The 19,967-nt window shown below is 44.7% G+C and overlaps 1 protein-coding gene across 3 annotated transcripts in view; it reads left to right on the top strand.

Moving 5' to 3' along the window:
* Positions 1-19,967, top strand: part of CSNK1E (casein kinase 1 epsilon) — a 154,140-nt gene that overhangs the window by 108,441 nt on the left and 25,732 nt on the right. For all 3 annotated transcript variants that reach the window (XM_033929421.1, XM_033929423.1, XM_033929422.1), the window contains exons 3-4: positions 17,538-17,648; positions 18,904-19,052. In XM_033929421.1, the coding sequence (XP_033785312.1) occupies positions 17,538-17,648; positions 18,904-19,052 (260 nt within the window). The remainder of the gene's footprint in view (positions 1-17,537; positions 17,649-18,903; positions 19,053-19,967) is intronic.

Here is a 19,967-nt window from a genome sequence, read left to right as displayed (position 1 = left end):
AAGAGAGGGACCAGTCACCAGACTCAGCTGGAGAAGTCGCAGTATCTGCAGGTACCAATGTCCTACTATAAATTGGCTGAATGTTTGTTTGGTGGGCTCTGAATCATTGTTGCCACAGGAATGGAGCGTTTACTCTTGTCCTTCTGTCTTCCTGTTTAAATAGTCCTGGGTTATATTCAGCCAGCCATCCCATTTAGGTCTCTTCTCTTTCTCTTTCTCTTTTTTTCTCTCTCTCCTCTAAAGGGGCAAGAGATGCAACTTTGGATATGCTCCTTCAGACCATGCGTCTGTATCCATACACCACAACCTGCCCAAGTTAAACTCTTCTAGCAGTTGCTTTGATGTCCACAGGATCTTCAGAATTCCTGAGTAGCTACCCAGAGACTTCCAGCACAAGCAGATGGTACTACAGGCCTCCATGAAATCGCAGCTATGGCCCTCACAGCTATCTAACTCAGCCACAGCTGGCACAGGTTAAATACTGTCAGCGGCTGCTTTTGATACCAGAGGGGTGTTCAAAATACTCAAGGAGCTGTCCAGTGATAGCTGGCAAAAACAAATGGTAAGACGACACGAAGTTATTCAGAGTAGTGAAGACGCAGGGGGATTGCGAAGATCTACAACGTGACCTAATCAGGATCGAGAAATGGGCATCGACATGGCAGATGAGGTTCAACGTGGATAAGTGTAAAGTGATGCATGTCGGTATCAAAAATCTCAAGCACGAGTACAGGATGTCCAGGGCGGTACTTGGAGACACCTCCCAGGAAAGGGACTTGGGAGTTCTGATAGACAAGTCAATGAAGCTGTCTACACCAGTGGTTCCCAACCCTGTCCTGGAGGATCACCAGGCCAGTCGGGTTTTCAGGATAGCCCTAATGAATATGCATGGGGCAGATTTGCATGTCTGGCACCTCCATTATATGCAGATCTCTCTCATGCATATTCATTAGGGCTATCCTGAAAACCCGACTAGCCTGGTGGTCCTCCAGGAGAGGGTTGGGAACCACACAATGTGTGGTGGTGGCAGCGAAAAGGGCGAACAGAATGCTAGGAATGATAAAGAAGGGGATCACGAACAGATCAGAGAAGGTTATCATGCCGCTGTACCGAGCCATGGTGCGTCCTCACCTGGAGTGCTGCGTACAGCACTGATCGCCGTACATGAAGAAAGACACGATACTACTCAAGAGGGTCCAGAGAAGAGCGACTAAGATGGTTAAGGGGTTGGAGGAGCTACCGTACAGCGAAAGATTAGAGAAACTGGGCCTCTTCTCCCTCGAACAGAGGACATTGAGAAGGGACATGATCGAAACATTCAAGGTACTTAAGGGAATAGACTTAATAGATAAGGACAGGTTGTTCACCCTCTCCAAGGTAGGGAGAACGAGAGGGCACTCTTTAAAGTTGAAAGGGGATAGATTCCGTACAAACGTAAGGAAGTTCTTCTTCACCCAGAGAGTGGTAGAAAGCTGGAACACTCTTCCAGAGGCTGTTATAGGGGAAAACACCCTCCAAGGATTCAAGAATAAGTTAGACAAGTTCCTACTGAACAAGGACGTACGCTGGTAGGGCTAGTCTCAGTTAGGGCGGTGGTCTTTGACCAAAAGGGCCGCCACGTGAGTGGACTGCTGGGCATGATGGACCACTGGTCTGACCCAGCAACGGCAACTCTTATGTTCTTATGACACGCCTCCTTGAAATCTCAGCTGTGGCTCTCAGCTCTCCCTGTTTTAATATTGTTTTATGTGATTGTAATGAGTCTGTTGATTTGATTGGGTGGCACTAACAGCTCTCTAGAGTTGCTATTTTGTTAGGTAGGGTTTAGGGTCTACATTAACCAGGGTCCAGTAGGAGCCTGGTTGGGTCCTCAGCCAAATCATATTATTATAATACTTTTTAGCACTACTAAACATACAGTATTTATCCTGAATATGTATAAGGATGCTGCTATGTTCTTTCCCCAATCCAGGATCACAAGGAGTCATAATGACCTGGTTTGAACTGAGTGTGGGATATACAAACAGGAAAACTTCCCTCATCCCTCCGGCAGATAATTGAAAATCCAAAGAAACTAATGCCGATTCAGTTAGAAGTCTAGCAAAGTAGAAGGAAAATGGCCAGGCCCCCCTAAAAATATGAAAGTGAATTTTAAGTAATGGAAGTGCTCACAAGAATACATCGTGTCCAGGGTGAAAAAAAATTGTGACACATGGTGCTTGCTTACCTTCTGATATTTGGCATGCTGCTAAGAAACGTTCTGACTTTTTATTTTCTTTAAATAATATATTATGAATACACCAGTTTATTTATATTCAGTTTCCTCCTTAATTATCACCCAAAACATTGCATGAAGTCATGTGTTTATCCCTTCTGCTACTCCTGCCTAGCAAAACTGTCTGAAATGCAGCTCCTGCTCTCCTAGCTCTGTTGGGGGAACAGCAGTGACGCCTGAAAACAGGGACTAAGGATTTCAGGGAAGGATCTACAGGAATGGAAGTACTGTGATGAGGGCTGCCCTGGCAATGAATGAATCTGAATCCGATAAGGGGATTTATTCTGGCTGTATGGGTGATTTGTCCCCCTTCCCCCATTTCTCTCTGCCTGTGAAATTGGAGACTTTAAAACAGGTTTGGGGCAGCGTGTAGGAGGTTTTTTGGTGTGTGGGTTTTTTAGGTTTTTTTTTTTTGCAAGTGTGACCATTGGCGATGGGGTTGTGACTTTTGACATTGCTATGCGACTGCTCAGCCTGAATAGTGATAAGAGCGTGTCAAGCTGGGGCTGTCTCTTATGTGTTTGTGCACAGTGCCGTCGAGGCCTGCTCCAGAGACTGGAACCCTGAGCCAACTTTTGCATTGATGCCTCCCCCTCCTGCCACCTGTTTCTGTCGCTTCCCCCTCCGCCTGTGATCTCGTATCTCCCCTTCTCTCTCAAGTCTTCTCCTGCAGGACCAGGTGAGGCACTGGGTTAGGGCACTGATAAAGGATATCAAAATCCCAGTCTGGCACCTATCCCTCTAGGAAATTGAAAGTAGACTAGACTGGAATTTTGGTGCTTGGGCCAGGGCCTCACCTGCTCCATAGGTTGAGCTGCCCTTGAGTGCTGTGCATGTCCTGTAGCAGTAGGGTGTCAGGTCAAAAGCGCACCGGGACAAAGGCACGCGCAGACAATTGAGCGCAGCACGGAGGTGCACGCCGCAGAAAATTACTGTTTTTAGGGCTCCGACGGGGGGGGGGGGGGGGCGGGGGAACCCCCCCCACTTTACTTAATAGAGATTGCGCCGCGTTGTGGGGGCGTTGTAGGGGGTTTGGGGGTTGTAACCCCCCCATTTTACTGAAAACTTCACTTTTTCCCTGTTTTTAGGGAAAAAGTTAAGTTTACAGTAAAATGTGGAGGGTTACAACCCCCCAAACCCCCCACAACGCCGGCACAATCTCTATTAAGTAAACTGGGGGGGCTCCCCAACAAAAACCCCCGTCGGAGCCCCTAAAAACTGTAATTTTCTTCGGCGCGCGCCTCCGTCTTTCGCGGGGTTGTCTATGAACCGTAAGTAGTACAAAAAAAGGTGGACTAACCCAGGGCTTCCAGTCCCAGCTCTCAGTGGCCTTATTTATTCAATTCATTTTCTATCCTGTTCTCAAAGAGCTCAGAGGTTAACATACATACAGTTAACAGGTTACAATTTGCTATAGTTAACAGTACAAGTTTGTTTTTTGATACAAGTTTATATCTTAACTCGACACATACAAGTGATCTAATACTAATATGCATAGTATACAGATATTTTTCTTCAGTACCATGGATTAATCTGCTTCCCCAACCTGAATGAGTTGAGATGCACAGGGCAGGGCGTGAGGTCTGTTGCCAGCTATAGGGTTGTTAACAGGTCCACTACATTCTGGCTTTTTACTGCTTCCTGCGAGCCAGCAGAGCCAGCCAGCAGCAATGTGCTGACTCAGACCTGCTTATCCATCAGATCTGGCTGAGTCATACAGTGACATGGAATCCTCTTCCTGGCATGCGTCAGCCACTGCCAGGCTGCTGCAGCTGTGTTCAGTCCGCACCCATCACCCTAGGCAGTTTCTTAAACAGCAAAGCGTTGGTGGCTTTCTCATTCATTTAGTGGATTTTATTTACTGCCCTTTTGAAGAAATTCTCTCCCCAAGGCAGTGTACTGCGAGCGTAACAGGACACAGGCAATTTACAATTATAGTGATAGTGAGACCATCATGTCTAAGAGATCAGCATTAGAATTGCAAAATAAACTTGGGCGTATTTAGAATTAAATAAGGTATAAGCTGCTCCTATGTGACAGTTTGTTCTGTAACTGGATGTGCTGTACATGTACAGCAGACTGGAATTCACTACTGCTAAAAGATTACTACCACTTGCAGGTGGTGATTTGTGTACATGAATTTATTATTTATCATTATTGAACATTTCAAAAATATTCTCTCTCCCTGCCCCCCCCCCCCCTTTTTTTTTTTCTTTAATTTAAATCTAATGGAGCTAATATTGCCTTGGTTTATTTGGGGAATTTTTTCCCTTTAAAACTCTCCCTCCCCTTCTTAAACTGCCCAGCCCTATATTCCTGGGAGGGGAGGGCTGTCTCTCCCATACCCGTAACTGGGGTTGCCTAACAGGTGACTGACTATATGAATGTGGTAAAAATGTACATTCATGCTCCTGTTCCATATTGCCACACACGGGACACAGGCTGTAGAAGTCCACCTGGCATCAGCCACACTGCCCTCCAAGCTAATTGCCATCCAAGCTAATTTCAGCCTATCCTGATCTGTTTTGCCACACATATTAGACCCAGACTATAGAAGACCGTCCAGCATTGGCTTCACTGCTGGGGCTGTCATTTTGCATGCTCCAGTTCTTTATAGCTCTTGTTCTGTAGAGTTTTCTGTCAATACTATCCTCTTTTTTTATTCAAGGATCCTTTGTGTCTATCCTGTGCAATTTTTTTTTTTTTTTTTTTTTTAACTCCATCGCTGTTTTTGCCTCTACCACCTCTCCAGATCCCAACTCAGGACTGGGATAAAGGTTGCAGTATAGGAACCAAATGAATATATATTTCAGCACTTAAATCCAGATTACTCTTTCTGGTAGGCTGCCCTAGTGGTCCAGGCAATCCCAAACCTACCCATCTTTTGGGATTGGGTGGTGAGAACAATGCCCAGTCACTGCAGCTTCTAGCACTGCCACAATGCAAAATGTCAGTGCTTGACACCCTAGAGGACTGCTTTTATAGAATTTGCACTTGTCATCTAGACTGCACCATTCTGGTCAAGTGTGTTATCCCCTCCTACCAGCAGATGGAGCTAGAGAAAAAGCTGACCTTTACAGTGAACTCACTGGTATACTGGAACATTGAGAGTTCCAGTATCTTTCTTTACCTCTAGCAGATGATAGGTTGCTTAGGCTGGTGCTTCTGTTTCCTGGCCTAGCTCCCTGCTCTGCTGCACACTGAGGTTGAGCCTTAGTTGCTTTCAGGTATCGGTGACATTTAGTGAAAGAGGACCGAGGGGGCAGTCCTCCTTAGGCACCGCACCTCTCCTCATTACCCTCCCATTTCTTCAAAAATCTTCACCAGCAACATATAACTGCTGCTCGCACCAGCCTTTGCTTTCCCTCTGATGTCACTTCCTGGTCACAGGACCCAGGAAGTGAAGTCGGAGGGAGAGCCGAGGTTGGTGCAAGTGGCAGATACTGCACACTGCTGGCAAAGATTTTTGAAGAAAGTATGCGGGGCCGAGTGTGACCAGAAAGAGTGTGGGGGATGGGAACCTGGCATGGTGATACCTGGTGCCACCGCCCTGGGCACCGCCTCCTCTTGCTGCACCACTTTATCCAATCGAACCTAGTTGAGGGTGGCATCTTATCCCACTGCCCCGAGTTAGTGCTTTTAGCGTCTCCTTGTAAAATGATGGTGTCTAATCCGTAGTGGACTACCTGCATAGAATTTGTGCTTAGGCACTGGATCAATGCGCAGTAACTTTTGGTGACCATTACTGAATTCCTCTTACGTGTCTATGGTGGGGCTTCAGTCGCACCCACAGTCATGATCTTTAAAAGGCAGTGATAAAATTAGGGTGAAAATCTATGAAAATAGAGGTTCCTAACCATAAATATGCCTTATTGTTGCTATGTGGCTTCTGCAGTATATGGTCACATAAGACAGTGTTTTTCAACCTTTTTTGGGCAAAGACACACTTGTTTCATGAAAAAAATCACGAGGCACACCACCATTAGAAAATGTTAAAAAATTTAACTCTGTGCCTATATTGACTATATATAAAGTAATTCTCTTGAATAGGAATCAAATAAACACAAAGAAAGTATTTTATAATTACTTTATTATGAAATATTAAGTAAACAGAATAGTGAAAAATTATAAAATACTTTATTCAGTGCGAAACCTGGGCCTGTTTGGCTGAACACAAAGCTGATATTCTGGCTGGAATCGAAGAAAGACACACACGTAGCTCTTCGTCAACAGCCGTCACCGTCACCGCCATCCCTTTCACCGCCCCGTCACCGCCACTGCCATTCCATTCACCGCCCCGTCACCATCCCCGCTGCATCCATATAAGCCTTAGTACTGTAATATTTAGCTTATTCCTTTCTTATAAATCAAAGTTCCTGCTGCTGAACTAGAGAAAGAGATGTTCAGCTGGCAGGGCTTTGTTTATAAATTTTTATCAACACAACTAATATACTATTTTATCCTAAAGCAAAAAATAAATAAATAAATATAATTTTTTTTTCTACCTTTGTTGTCTGGTTTCTGCTTTCCACATCTTCTCATTCAATTCCTTCCATCCACTGTGTGTCTTCTCTCTACGTCTTCCATTTGCTGTTACTGTGCCTCTCCCTTCACCCCCCCCCCCCAATTGGTCTAGCACCCATCTTCTTCCCTCCGCTCCCCCATAGTCTGGCATCTGTCTTCTTCCCACTCTGTCTTCCACATTTCCCTTCGGGGTCTGTTCCTCTCCACCCTCCTTCAATGTCTGTCCTATTCCTTTCCACCACCACCCTTCCCTCCCTCCTTTACCATCTGTTCCTTTCTATTACTCTTCAGCTCCTCTCACGTGGCTTATCTATCTACCTTCCTCCCTCTTATTTTCATGGCACGTTACAATGTAATTTGTGCAAGCCACTGGGGCCTGCGAGCTCGATCCCTGTCCCATCCCCACAAACCATCTCGCTTCTGTGCTCCTATTTTCTCCATTTCTAATATCTCCCCTATGTATCTGTCATTGCCCCCCCCCCCCGTGTACATATACCATCCCCATGGCATGTCCCCTTTATGTCTCTGTCCCTATGCCCCATGCACATAATTTCCCCTCTTTCTGTTACCTTCCTGTGTCCAGATTTCCCCTATCTTCCTCTTCCATACCAGTGTGTCTCTTCTTTTCAACCCCATCTAGCTTTTTTCCCTCTTTCTTCCCCCCCCCCTGCTTCTAGCATCTGGCTCACCTGCCTGTCCTTCCCTTTCTTTCCTGCTGTGGGTTTTTCTTTCCGTCTTCATCCCCTTGGCCCAGAATCCTTTTCCCTTTCACTCCCTCCTTCCAATTTGAGCCGGGAACACGAGCGATCGCACGGTCCCGGCAGCCACCACTCGCCTGCCCAATCAATCCTACTGTTTAGCCAGCTCTCTCCCTTCGCATCACCTTAGTTTGTAGGTTTTGTTTTTCGGCGACATGCACGCTTTCCCAAAGAGTCGCGCACGCGCGGCTGCTCAGTGTTCAATCTTCTGCTCTGCTGCAACTTCCTGTTTCCAGTTGCGTCAGAGCAGAAGATCGAAACTGAACAGCAGCGGGGACCGGGGGAGTCTCATGGGAGCGCGTGCGGGACCCGGCCTGAGGCCTAATCAGTGTCTGCACCGTCTAATCTCCCTCAAGTAGTAGTCAAATTTTAATTGGCACTATTGCTAAAAAGCCCTACCACCATAGATCTAAAAGAGCTTCCCCCCCATCAATTCTAGTACCACTTGCCCCATGAATTAATCTGGTTTGTCATCTAAAAATTTTAACTCCATAGCATGAGAAATTTACTTATTCTGTACAAGAGTAATTGAAATCCCTTATTCTATTGCTAGTTTTGTTGTGGAATGCTAATAGAAGTTAGGAAAATGTTTTTTCTTCACCCTGGCTAGGTGGATGGTAGTATACCTCCATTTCTGTTCTCTCCCCTGGCATGTGCTCAACTCCCCAGAACAGATGTTAGTTAAGTTGCTGACCCTTTATATATGCCAGCTTGCTTAGAGAAGGTTTTTTGTTTTTTTTTTTGTAACTATCCCACCCTCCACCTTGCTTGAGGACTCGAGCACAGTCACTGAGAGCAGTATGCACAAACACTCCGACATCATGGTAAAAAAATACAGTGGTGAGAGTGATTTTGTTTTTACTGGGTGATGCTCAGCACAATGGCATGCAAATTATACATATGCTATTTGTGCAGAGCAGCACCGGTTAAAGGGGGAGGAATGGTGCCTGGTGCCTACTCAGAAGAGCAGTTGCTAAGCATAGCTCCTTCCCCACATCCTTCCTGTCAAAAACCCAAAAATCTTTCTGCCACTGCTGTTTGATTATCCCTGATCAGCTGAGCTGACAAGGCTCTCTGAAGCCAAGAGGAGAGGCGGGGCATCAGGCGCCTGAGTCAATCGGGGCCTTAGGCCACTCTCAGTGCATCCCAGAATGCACCGGGCAGAGCCGCCATTTTGAAGAGGCGGGCCCTGAGACATGAGGGAGTGGGCATCCCTCCAGCCATTTTTCTATTTAAGTTGCAGAGGGGGGCAGGGGGGTGTTGGCTCGTTCAGACAGTTTGGGGGGGAAGCAGGAGGGAGTGGCCATCCCTCCTGCTGTTCTTCTATTTAAGGTATTGCGGGGGTGTCAGCTGATATGGTTAGGTGGGAAGGTTGGCCCCTAAGCAGAGGAAGGCGGCCCAGCCCACTAGACCACCAGTTTTAAAGCTGTAGGGGGGAGTTTGGCAGCGACGGGAGGAGTGACAGGGAGCTAGACCTGCTCTCCTTGCAAGCTTATCTGACTTAGGCTGGTTTTAAAGTTTTGATTATAAGCCCCTTAGTGTATATTTTACAGGTAAGCATCGTGAACATAAGAAAATAGGGTGAAGAAAAGCGGTCGCTTCCCCTTCCTAATCTTTATAAATGTTGATTTTCAAATTTCACTGTTTCACTGGAGGAACGAACCTCGGACACCCTGCTTGTTACGCAATTATGCTAGAAGCAAAGGGTTGTAATTGTATATGGCAATCATCAGTCAAAAACCTCCAGTATTTGTTTTAATGAAAATTATGCTGGTGCTAACAAAAATCAAATCAAATGTCAACCCCTCCCCCCCCTCCAATTTAAAAAAGTACTAGTCTTGAATAAGAAAAACCTAATGAGGCCATCGTTTCACAATGGCTTCATCAGAGGTTTATTATCTTACTATCACTTAACTTCAATTCAGTGTCCGGCTTGATTAATGCCTCAGATGTCTTTTTACTCTACAAAGCTGCCAACCAATGAACTTCACTCTCACCCAAACTTGCTTGCATTTACATATACTTTCTCAGTTGTGAAGCAGTGGCCTCACTGTGTTTTTCTTAGTCAAGATAAGGGTTTAAAAGTTTTGGGGTACACATGGTTTGATTTTTGTTAGCACCGGCATAATATTCATTAAAAAAAATACTCCAGGAAAATAGTGAAATATTTGAAAATCAAATTTTATAAGGTTAAGAAGGGGGAAGCCAACTGCTTTTTTTTTTTTTTTTTTTCACCTTGCTATTTTCTTATTTATGTAATTCATAGAACTTTATAATATGTTAATTTGCAAGTGTTTTCTAGGTAAATGTACAATAAGGCAGAGTCTGAACAGGGCACATATTTACACATCCAACTCATAGAACACCAGTTAACTTGTATACCCATCTTTTTGTACTTTTACAGCCACACTCAAAGCAGTTTACATACAGGTACTTCAAGCATTTTCCCTATTTGTCCTGGAGGGCTCACAATCTGTCTAATGTACCAGGGGTACTGAAGGATTAAGTGACTGACTTGCCCAGGGTCACAGGGAGCAGCACGGGGTTTGAACCCACAACCTCAGGGTGCTGAGGCTGTAGTTCTAACCACCTCATCACACATTCCTCAAATGCATATGACCAATGCTTAGGTGTTCACACTTATGTCAACTCTTTGGCTGATGTAAGTGTTCCCGCCTAAGCCTGTGGGCATGTACTGTATATATCTGGGTATACAGTCAAACCTCGGTTTGTGAGTAACCCGGTTGCGAGTGTTTTGCAAGACCAGCAAAACATTCTCGCAAAACTTGTCTTGCAAACCAAGTGTTGACTCGATTTGCGAGCACACCCCCCCCCTCCCGAGAACCAGCATCGCTCCCCCCCACGCAAACCAGCACCCCCCGCCCGAACAACTTGAAACTTAACACCCGTCTGGCACCGGCACGCAGCCAACAGGAGAATTAGAAGGCCTTGAGCTTGCACAGATGCATGCTTAAGGCCCAGCAGAGGCAGGAAGTTCTTCAAGCGGCACCGGCACGTGCCGGTGCCAGATGGGGGGTAAGTTTCAGATTGTTTGGGCTGGGGGGGGAGAGCAGCACCACTGGCCTCGGGGGGTAGGGGGGGTGGGAACGTTTCAAGCGAGTTTCCATTATTTCCTATGGGGAAACTCGCTTTGATATACGAGTATTTTGGTTTACAAGCATGCTTCTGGAACGAATTATGCTCATAAACCAAGGTTCCACTGTACTAGTATTCCGTAAAGGAAGGTAGATACCCTACCTTATAGGATATGCACCTAATAGTGTTCCATGTGTAACTCTCGCATGTAAATGAGATGCTAATTTTGTACCTGACATGACTTGACTTTCCCAAGCCCAGAAGGGACAGAAGGAGAATTTAATTTAGAAGAAGCATTTAATTTAGAAGAAAACCTGTTGTCTTTCCTCTTCATCAGTGCTCTAGAAGCCTGCCACTTCAGGATGGGAGAAGGATCTGAAGCTGCCAGACAGTTTCATCCTCCCTGTTCGTTTGCCCACCATTCTCCATTTGGAGCTGGGAGTCCAGACCAGCTGAGTGTGTTCTCACACTGAATACCACCTAGAAATGTTAATTGTTTAAGGACTGAGATTTCCCTGCCCCCATCCCTAGCAACTCTGTTAGTTAGGAGCAGAGATTCAGTCTGGGAATTTAATCTGGGTCTTGGCCACTAGTGACTGTATTTATTGGCCTAAAAGAGGTATCTCTCTTGCATTTCAAGAACATAAGATGGTCCATCTAGCCCAGTATACTTAATGTGACCATTTTTTTTTTTTCATCAAAACGGGACATCTTTTAATTGTCAGTCCCTAGCCCCGCCCCCAATTTCTTCCATTCAATTTTCATGTACACATAATAGCTTATTAATTCATAATGATAACCATAAAATTAAAAAAAACAACACAAAGCACACTATACTTGGAGAAAATGTTAATTATCATTTATATTTGGACGGTTTTCAAAGATGTCAAGGCAGATGACTTTAAAATATGCAATGTCACCTCAGTAACTATAGAAAAATAGACAAATATAGTGCAAAATATAGACAGCAAGATATAAATTCTCAAAACTGACACATTTTGATCACTAAATTGAAAATAAAATAATTTTTCCTACCTTTGCTGTCTGGTGATTTCATGAGTCTCTGGTTGTGTTTTCTTCTGACTGTGTATCCTTTCTTTCATTTATTTCTTTCTTTCTGCACTCAGGCCCAACAATTGTCCCTTTCTGTTCCCTCCCTCCTTCCTTCCCATGTCCTTGGTGCCGCCTTCCCATGTCCTTTGTGCCCCCAGTGCTCCTTTCTCATGTCCTTAATCCCCCCAGTGCTCCTTCCTGTGTCCCCCTCACTGCCTTCCAGCCTCTCTCACCCCCTTCCCCTAAGCCAGCCAGCCTACCTCCCTCCCTTCTGCGCTAAACCCAGCTTGCCTGTCTGCCTCCCTCCAGCGCTGAAGCCTGCCACCCCACCCCCCCGGACCAGACCATCTGCTGCTACCTACCTGCCGAAGCCTAGCCCACAGCCGCTTCAACCCCAGCCCCCCTCGGCCCACCACAACTAAAAAAAAGGAAGGTCTAGGCAGCGGCCCATAAACCTCCTTCCCGACGTCAATTCTGACATTGGAGAGGAAGTTCCAAGCCAGCCAATCGCTGCCTGTCTGGCCCAGAACTTCCTCTCCGACGTCAGAATTGACGTCGGGAAGAAGGTTTATGGGCAGGCACCTGGACCTTCCTTTTCTTTAGTTGTGGCAGGCGGCAGCGGTGGCGAACTGGGGGGGGGGGGGTTGAAGCGGCGATAGTCCAGGCTTTGGCGGGTAGGTAGCAGCAGTGGAGTCCGGGAGGGAGGGGAAGCGATCACCTGTCCCGTTGTCCCTACGCATATTTTCAGGACGCTGTCTCTGAAAACGTTACATTTCGGCATCCCTAAGCTGTGCATGGGGACAACGGGACAAGGGATCTAAAAACGGGATGGTCCCATTCAAAATGGGACGTATGGTTACCTTAAGTATACTGCTCTCAACAGAGGCCAGCCTAGATCATAAGTACCTAGCAGAATCCCAAAGAGTAGTCTGTTTCCCTGCTTCCAATCCAGGGATAAGCAGTGGCTTTCCCCATTAATAGCAGATTATGGACTTTTACTCAAGGAATTTGTCCAAAAGTTTTTTAAACGTAACACTATCTGCTATTACCAAATCTTCAACAATAAGTTCCAGATTTTAACTATTTGAATATAAAAAAAATTTTCTCCTATTTTGTTTTAAATTTATTATTATATAATAACTTCATGGAGTGTCTACTCATCTTTGTGCTTTTTGAAAAAGTAAACAACTGATTTTACAGCCACTTTTGCTGTACTAGTCAGGATTTTGTAGACCTCTATCATATTCCCTTCCTTCAAATGTCTCTTCTCCAAGCTGAAGAACCCTAACCTCTGAAGCCATTCCTCATATGAAAAGAGTTCATTTGGTCACCTTTCTTTGAACCTTTTCTAATGCTGTATCTCTTGAGATATGGCATCCAGAATCATACACAATGCTCAAGGTGAGGTCAAACCATGGCACAAGTAGAGTCGTCATAATAATCTTTGTCTTATTTTCTATCCCTTTCATAATAATTCCTAGCATTCCATTTGATTTATTTTGTGTGTGTGTGTGTGTGTCACTTCCCTCATGCTTGTACTTTGTTACCTATCAACAGAAGAAGGTAGCAAACAAACCAATATTCACTGGCAGAACAGGTTTCATCCAACATAGGGTCAGATGTCCTTTCTTCACACACTCACTCCGCTTACCTATTGTTTGAGCTTCAGCAACTAACATGTTCTGGTTGGGTTTGTTCACACATAGCCCCCAGGTCATATTTCCTCAGACCAGTGAGGGGGAGCAGCCTAGTAATAAGAACAGTCACGCCAGTGAAGCCAGGGTTCAAATCCCGCTTCTCCTATGGATCCTTGGGCATGTTACAGCTTGAAGCCAAATTTATTATTTATTGTGTTAAAAAACATTTGTATCCCGCATATCCAAAAATATATTTACTAAAGTGCATTAGCTCTGGCCTCATTGTCATCAGTGGGACCTAACTGTGTACATAACGTACATTAATTAAATTAAAGTCTTTGATTGTAATTCTGGGTATAGAGGAGTAGGTAACTCACATTGACTGCTGATTTCTGAGACAGTCTGCTTTTAACCATGCTGCCAGCTTCGTTCTACTATTGAACACTGTACCATTTGGTCGGGGGACCAAGTATATTAGGAGTGGGGGCTTTATGGTGTCTAGTAGTAGTCATTTTTGTTTCTTGGGAACCATATGCAAGGCTGTACCAGTTTGAGCATACCTGTAGACCACGTGCTTGTGGTTTGTATTAATGGCCGACATATCTTTACAGAAACCAGGAGTAATCATCTCAGGGAATATGAAAGGAGGCTTGCACCAAGGCACTTCTTGTCTAGGAGGCTTCCAGAAACAGGATCTTTGTTATCAAAGAAACCTGGAGGAGGGTATACTCGCTATTAAATATGAATTTTTCCCATTGATCCATTTTGGTCATTGAGGCCTAGATTCTCAAAAAGTTGAGTTAGAAACCGAAAGACCGCTGTTATAGCGACAGGCTCCAAAAATATGCTCCTGCAAATTAGGTTGGCAGAGAGAAGCGAAGATTCACTAAATTTGCATGTGCCCATCACTGATGATGGTGATAGGCACATGCGCAGAATACACACAAAAAAGGAACCCCAACAAATCGAGCTGCCAAAGTCAAGCAACCCTCCACCCAACAATGGAAGAGATGCCCACTCTCTCCTGCTGCTAAGCAACACCCTCCCTGGCAGTGGGATAGATGCCCAATCTCCTGCCAATTAATGTACCCCCAACACCTTCTCAGCAGCAGGAAAGATGCCCACTCTCTCCTGCCACCAAGCAACACCCCCCCCTCAACATCCCCGCAGAAGTGGGAGAGATGCGTACGCTCTCCTGCCGCAAACATCTCCCCCAGTCACATGAGAGATGCACACTCTCTCCCGCTGCTAAGTAATGCACCCCAACACTCTCTCAGCAGCAGGAGAGATGCCCATGTTCTCCTCCTTCCGCCACGCAACCCTCCCCCCTCCCCCCCGATGCTTACAACAAACCCCACCCTCTCCCCCTTAGCTTACTTAGATGGCTGGCCAGAGGGATACCTACTCCCTCCAGCCAGCAGGCCTCTCTCTTCAAAATGGTGGGCCTTCCCCTCCACAATGCATCCTAGGATGCACCGGAGAAGGGCCTGAGACTCTGACCCAGGTTGTTTAAGGCCCCTCCTATGGGTGGGGCTTTAGGTGTAATGTAATGTAATGTAATTTATTTCTGGTGTCTGGACCAATCGGAGCCTTAGGCTCCTTGCTGATGCATCTGGGGAGGGCCTAAGGCTCTGATTGGCCCAAATGCATAGGAGGGGCCTTAAACAACCTGGGCCAATCAGAGCCTTAGGCCCCTTCCTAGATGCATCACATAGGAGTGGCCTTAAGCAATCCGGGCCAATCAAAGTCTCAGGCCCCTCCCTAGTGCATCCTGCTGCTGAGGGGGGCTATAATACACGTGCTCAAGACTATAATTTATGAGAATCATGTAATTTTTTTTTTTTCTTCCATTAGCCACAGTCAAAATATATGCCACAAGATATACTTTTTTTAACAGTGCTGGCACTGTACCGGCACCCCTGGACCAGATGCTGATTTTTGTCGCCAAAAGCAAATGCTGCTCTTGGAGAATGACTCAGTGATGTTTAAGAACCAATCGAAGTGCTCGTTTCAATATTCAAGAATCCATTTGCATGCAGTGTCAGAGACTGCTAGAAAGCTCACTAAAGACCGTGATAAAGCCATCTGATAATCTGTCGCTAAAATGCATGCAGACTAGACCATCTAGAACAGGGATCTCAAAGTCCCTCCTTGAGGGCCACAATCCAGTCAGGTTTTCAGGATTTCCCCAATGAATATGCATTGAAAGCAGTGCATGCACATAGATCTCATGCATATTCATTGGGGAAATCCTGAAAACCCGACTGGATTGCGGCCCTCAAGGAGGGACTTTGAGACCCCTGATCTAGAACCAGTTTAGCGACCACGTTAAAGGCAACATTACATTTTGAGAATCTGGTCCTGAGTGACAATATTAACTAGAAAATTTAGGGCTCAGTTTTCAAATGGCCTTACATTTTCACTGACAGCCAGTGAACATATAAGCCTGCAATATATAGATTTTCAGTTGCTAAACAGATGTGGGGTTTAAAAAAAAAACAAATAAACCCATCTAACTAAAGACCACCAATATCTCTGTAGTGAAAGACTGAAGGGAAGGCAGTATGGTAATATTACTCAGCTACTATGAAGATAGGTTTAGTCCTGTTGTTCAATAGGCCTCAACTAAACAGATAGTGGCCAAGTTCAGTACCACTACAAATATAAATATATAATGCTGCTGAATATGAATGTTAATTTAAAACTTGGCATTTAAATGAAGCTGCTCGCTGCAGCTGCTGAAAATTACTCTCTTTTGTAGAACTGAGTGAAGTACCTTTGAACAATAGCCTTCAATGGTTCTACTATCAAAAGGTGGTTGTGAAACTTGTATTTCACCAGAAAATGTGGATTCTGAGCTTCCCTTACTGGAGACAGACAGCTGCTGCTGCATCCGGTGTTTCAGTTCCACAGGCCTGAGAATTCAGTGCTGGCCAGTTGCACAAACCCATCCTTGGCATCTTCATTTTAAATGATCAATTCTTTGGGTCGCAGAGACCTTTCTCCATAATTAAGGAAAACATATATATACACTTATGGATTCTGAAGTTGCTCCTAGGAACTGCCAAAAAAGAAGCAAACAGGGCCAGAATGTGAAAATCACTTCTGGGTTATTTTCAAATCCTGCCCAATATATTGAAGGTACAGATTCTGCCCTTTTGCAAAAAGAGTCTGATGTCCAGCTAGGGGCCAAAGCTCCAAAAATGTAATTAAAATTGTAGTGTTGCTGAATATCTTGACTTGTCTTGGCATCATCCAGGCAGTTAACCAGATAGTGGTGATATTCAGCCTGCTACCCAGGTACTTAATGAAAGAGTTAGTTTTGCCAATGCCCCTTCCTAAAGCCCTCCCCCCTCAGTAAGCCCCCTAAGCCTACCTTAATGATGCTCAGATGATATATGATAGGACAAATAGGAGTGATCCTCCACTTCTGTCTTTGCTGATTCCAAGTTCAAAATGGCAGTCACAAAATGTAGCAGTAGTCTTACAGCACTGCCACTAGGAATCAGCCTAGAACTAGAACCACAAGCTGTTGTTTTGAGCTCAGCCGCCAGAGCCGAGTGAGGGCTCTCTCGTGTCTGTCCTACTATATACCACCAGGGCATCGTTAAGACAGGCCTAGGGAGAAAGGGACACTGGGGGGGGATGCAAAGGTCATGGTGATCATCATCAACGATGTTAACCTGGAAAATAACAACAGGTAAAGACCAGAGAGGTGACCAAAGTTGAACATGTGACTCATGCAGGTTAACCGCCCCCACCCCCAATGCTTTAATGCGCATTGGTGATTAATTGCAGCTAACAATTTTAATTAAAATTAATCAACAGCACGAATAAATTTATACCTTTATGGGCTGGTGTGTCTAGGTCTATATAGCTATATATATCTATATCTATATCTATCTATCTAGATAGATAGATAGATAGATAGATACACATACATACATACATACATATATATACCCAGGTGTTTTATGTGGAAGTGCACTTATGCATGTCTGTACATGATTGGGTGTGTTAGAATATGTATGTGTATATGAACCTGCTTACCCCATTTGTTAATCTTGTAAACCATTGACAAATGTGTGTATTGAAGAGTCGAATCCTGACACAATAGATAGTTATTGGCAGGTATAATTATTGTTGGATGATATTGAATATAGATGGTAATATCATTTTATTTTTTATTTTTAGGTGCTAATATTGCCACAGGAGAGGAGGTGGCAATCAAATTGGAGTGCGTAAAGACTAAACACCCTCAGTTACACATAGAGAGCAAGTTTTACAAGATGATGCAGGGAGGAGGTGAGACCTGGTGTGCATGGCGTGGAAGGGAGGGAAAGGACCATAACTCATGGCGCAGTGGTTGCTCAGTACTGTTGTTGGAGGCTTTCAGGGCTGCTAAAGAATAGGGAATGTCAACCTCTCCATGCACACAAACAGCCAGTCCAAAGGAGCAGAGCAAGAGCAGTCCAGGACTTCAAAACAAAGGAAATTTAATAAAAATTGTACACAGCAATATCGTGACTCAACTTGACTCGACATAGGCTGTGTTTCAGCTGAAAAGCCTACCTCAGGAGTCTGCGATTAAAAATTGTAAAATTATATTACAATAAATCTCTAGACATCAGATGTAGCAGCGCAATTTTTTCAAGGTTTTTTTTCCCTCTGTTTACAGTTTTATTTTCACATATTGGGCGTACTTGTAAAACTTCACTTGTCTCTTTTAACATTTGCAAAAGCAATTTAATCTTATTGGCTTGTTATGTTATTTTAGTGTTTTATTTCTTCGTGAATTGATTCAGCTCATGAGGTATGTTTTTAGTCTTTTTAATGTTCATTTTATGTTTATATTTTATGCATTGATGTCTAGAGATTTATTGTAATATAATTTTTAAATTTTCATTGCAGACAAGAATCCTGAGGCAGGCTTTTCAGCCGAAACACGGCCCAAGTCAGAGTCACGATATTGCTGTGTATGATTGTTATTAAATTTCCTTTGGTTTGAAGACCTGGACTTCTCTGCTCCTTCGGACTGTCTGGCTTTCAGGGCTGTACATGCAGCCCTTGTTTGAACCATTCATCCTCACTTGTTCAGCATAGTTATCTACCTTGATGCACAGCTCCTCCTCATATCAGAATCTGGGAAAGATGTTTAACTTTAAATTAAAAATGAACCTGCCAAACAAAGTAAAATGATAGATGTGCAGGGCTGCTGCCTGGCTTGCTGCACAGCGCTAAGGCTCCAATAGATTACAATCTGAATTTTCAGAGTGTTGGTGTGGAGACCACCATAATGGTGTTGCGCTCCATCCCAGCCGAGACAATAGCTGTCACTGCTGCTGTGACCTTGCTAGCTATGAAGTATTGACTTGAAGGCTGCTTGCTTCAGCCCTCAGGGTCCCACGTAGGATCTTGTAAGATTGCTATGGCCAAAAGACAAATTTTGTTTTTATCAGAAAAAGGAATTCATGAAATATTGAATAGATGGAGTAGTTAATGTTTTACGTGTGTTTTGTCTTCTTTCTGTCTCTGAAAACCTTTTGTGCTCATTGACTAGTGGGGATCCCATCTATTAAGTGGTGTGGGGCTGAAGGTGACTATAACGTGATGGTAATGGAACTGCTCGGACCCAGTCTGGAAGATCTCTTCAATTTCTGCTCCAGGAAATTCAGCCTGAAGACTGTGCTGCTCTTGGCTGATCAAATGGTAATTTGCCTTCTGTGGGGGATGGATATTGATTTGTGGTAATGCTGTGGAACTTCTAATCCAGTCCATTTTCATGTCAGCATGCTGAAATAAATGTTAACTATGTACAGTAAAAATTTTAAAAAATTGTTCTGAACCCCTCCCCCCAATCCCATTTCAGTTACTAGGTTGGTTTTAGGTGGGTTTATTTTCAAGTATAATTGTGCAGAAGTTCTCAAATACCACCAACGCTGATTTTAATCCTGTGTATGTTCTCATGTAAATATCAACTGGAGACACAACTCTTTAATCTGCCTGGTATTTGTTAGCAACAGGGCTAAAGAATGAAGGTGGGGGGACGGAAACCAGTGTCCAAGTTGTCACATCATTAAAACCTGTTAAATTGTTGATCTGGTTCTGATCCTTCAATCACAAAATCTTAGGGCTAGTTTTGCAATCGTTCCCTGACCCTGACCTGATTCAATAAACAGCTTCCCGATCAATCTCCTATTCGATCCACCCATGCAAATGAGGGGAAATAATAATAAACTTTATTTTTGTATACAGTAGACCATTGCGAACCGTGGACTCAGTCATTTGCGGTATTTTCTGACTGCCTCTTCCGGTCAGAAAATACAGGGAATGACTGAGTCCGCGAATCAGCCTTCTGCACAGCCTATTCCTCCTCCTCCTCCTCTCCCCCTCCTCGGTCAGCCAATCAGCCTTCTGCACAGCCGGTTCCTCCTCCTCCTCTCTCCCCCTCCCCGGTCAGCCAATCAGCCTTCTGCATAGGCGATTCCTCCTCCTCTTCCCCCCCACCCCTGCCCGGTCAGCCAATCAGGTTTCTGCACAGCCAATTCCTCCTGCTTTCCCCTCCGGTCAGCCAATAAGGTTTCTGCACAGTTGATTCCTCCTCCTCTCCCCCCCCCCCCCCCC

The sequence above is a fragment of the Geotrypetes seraphini genome, chromosome 2, assembly GCF_902459505.1.
Source record: "Geotrypetes seraphini chromosome 2, aGeoSer1.1, whole genome shotgun sequence".
Classification (NCBI taxonomy): domain Eukaryota; kingdom Metazoa; phylum Chordata; class Amphibia; order Gymnophiona; family Dermophiidae; genus Geotrypetes; species Geotrypetes seraphini.
The sequence above is the reverse complement of the archived record's forward strand: the minus strand, read 5'-3'. Positions and strand labels throughout refer to the sequence as shown.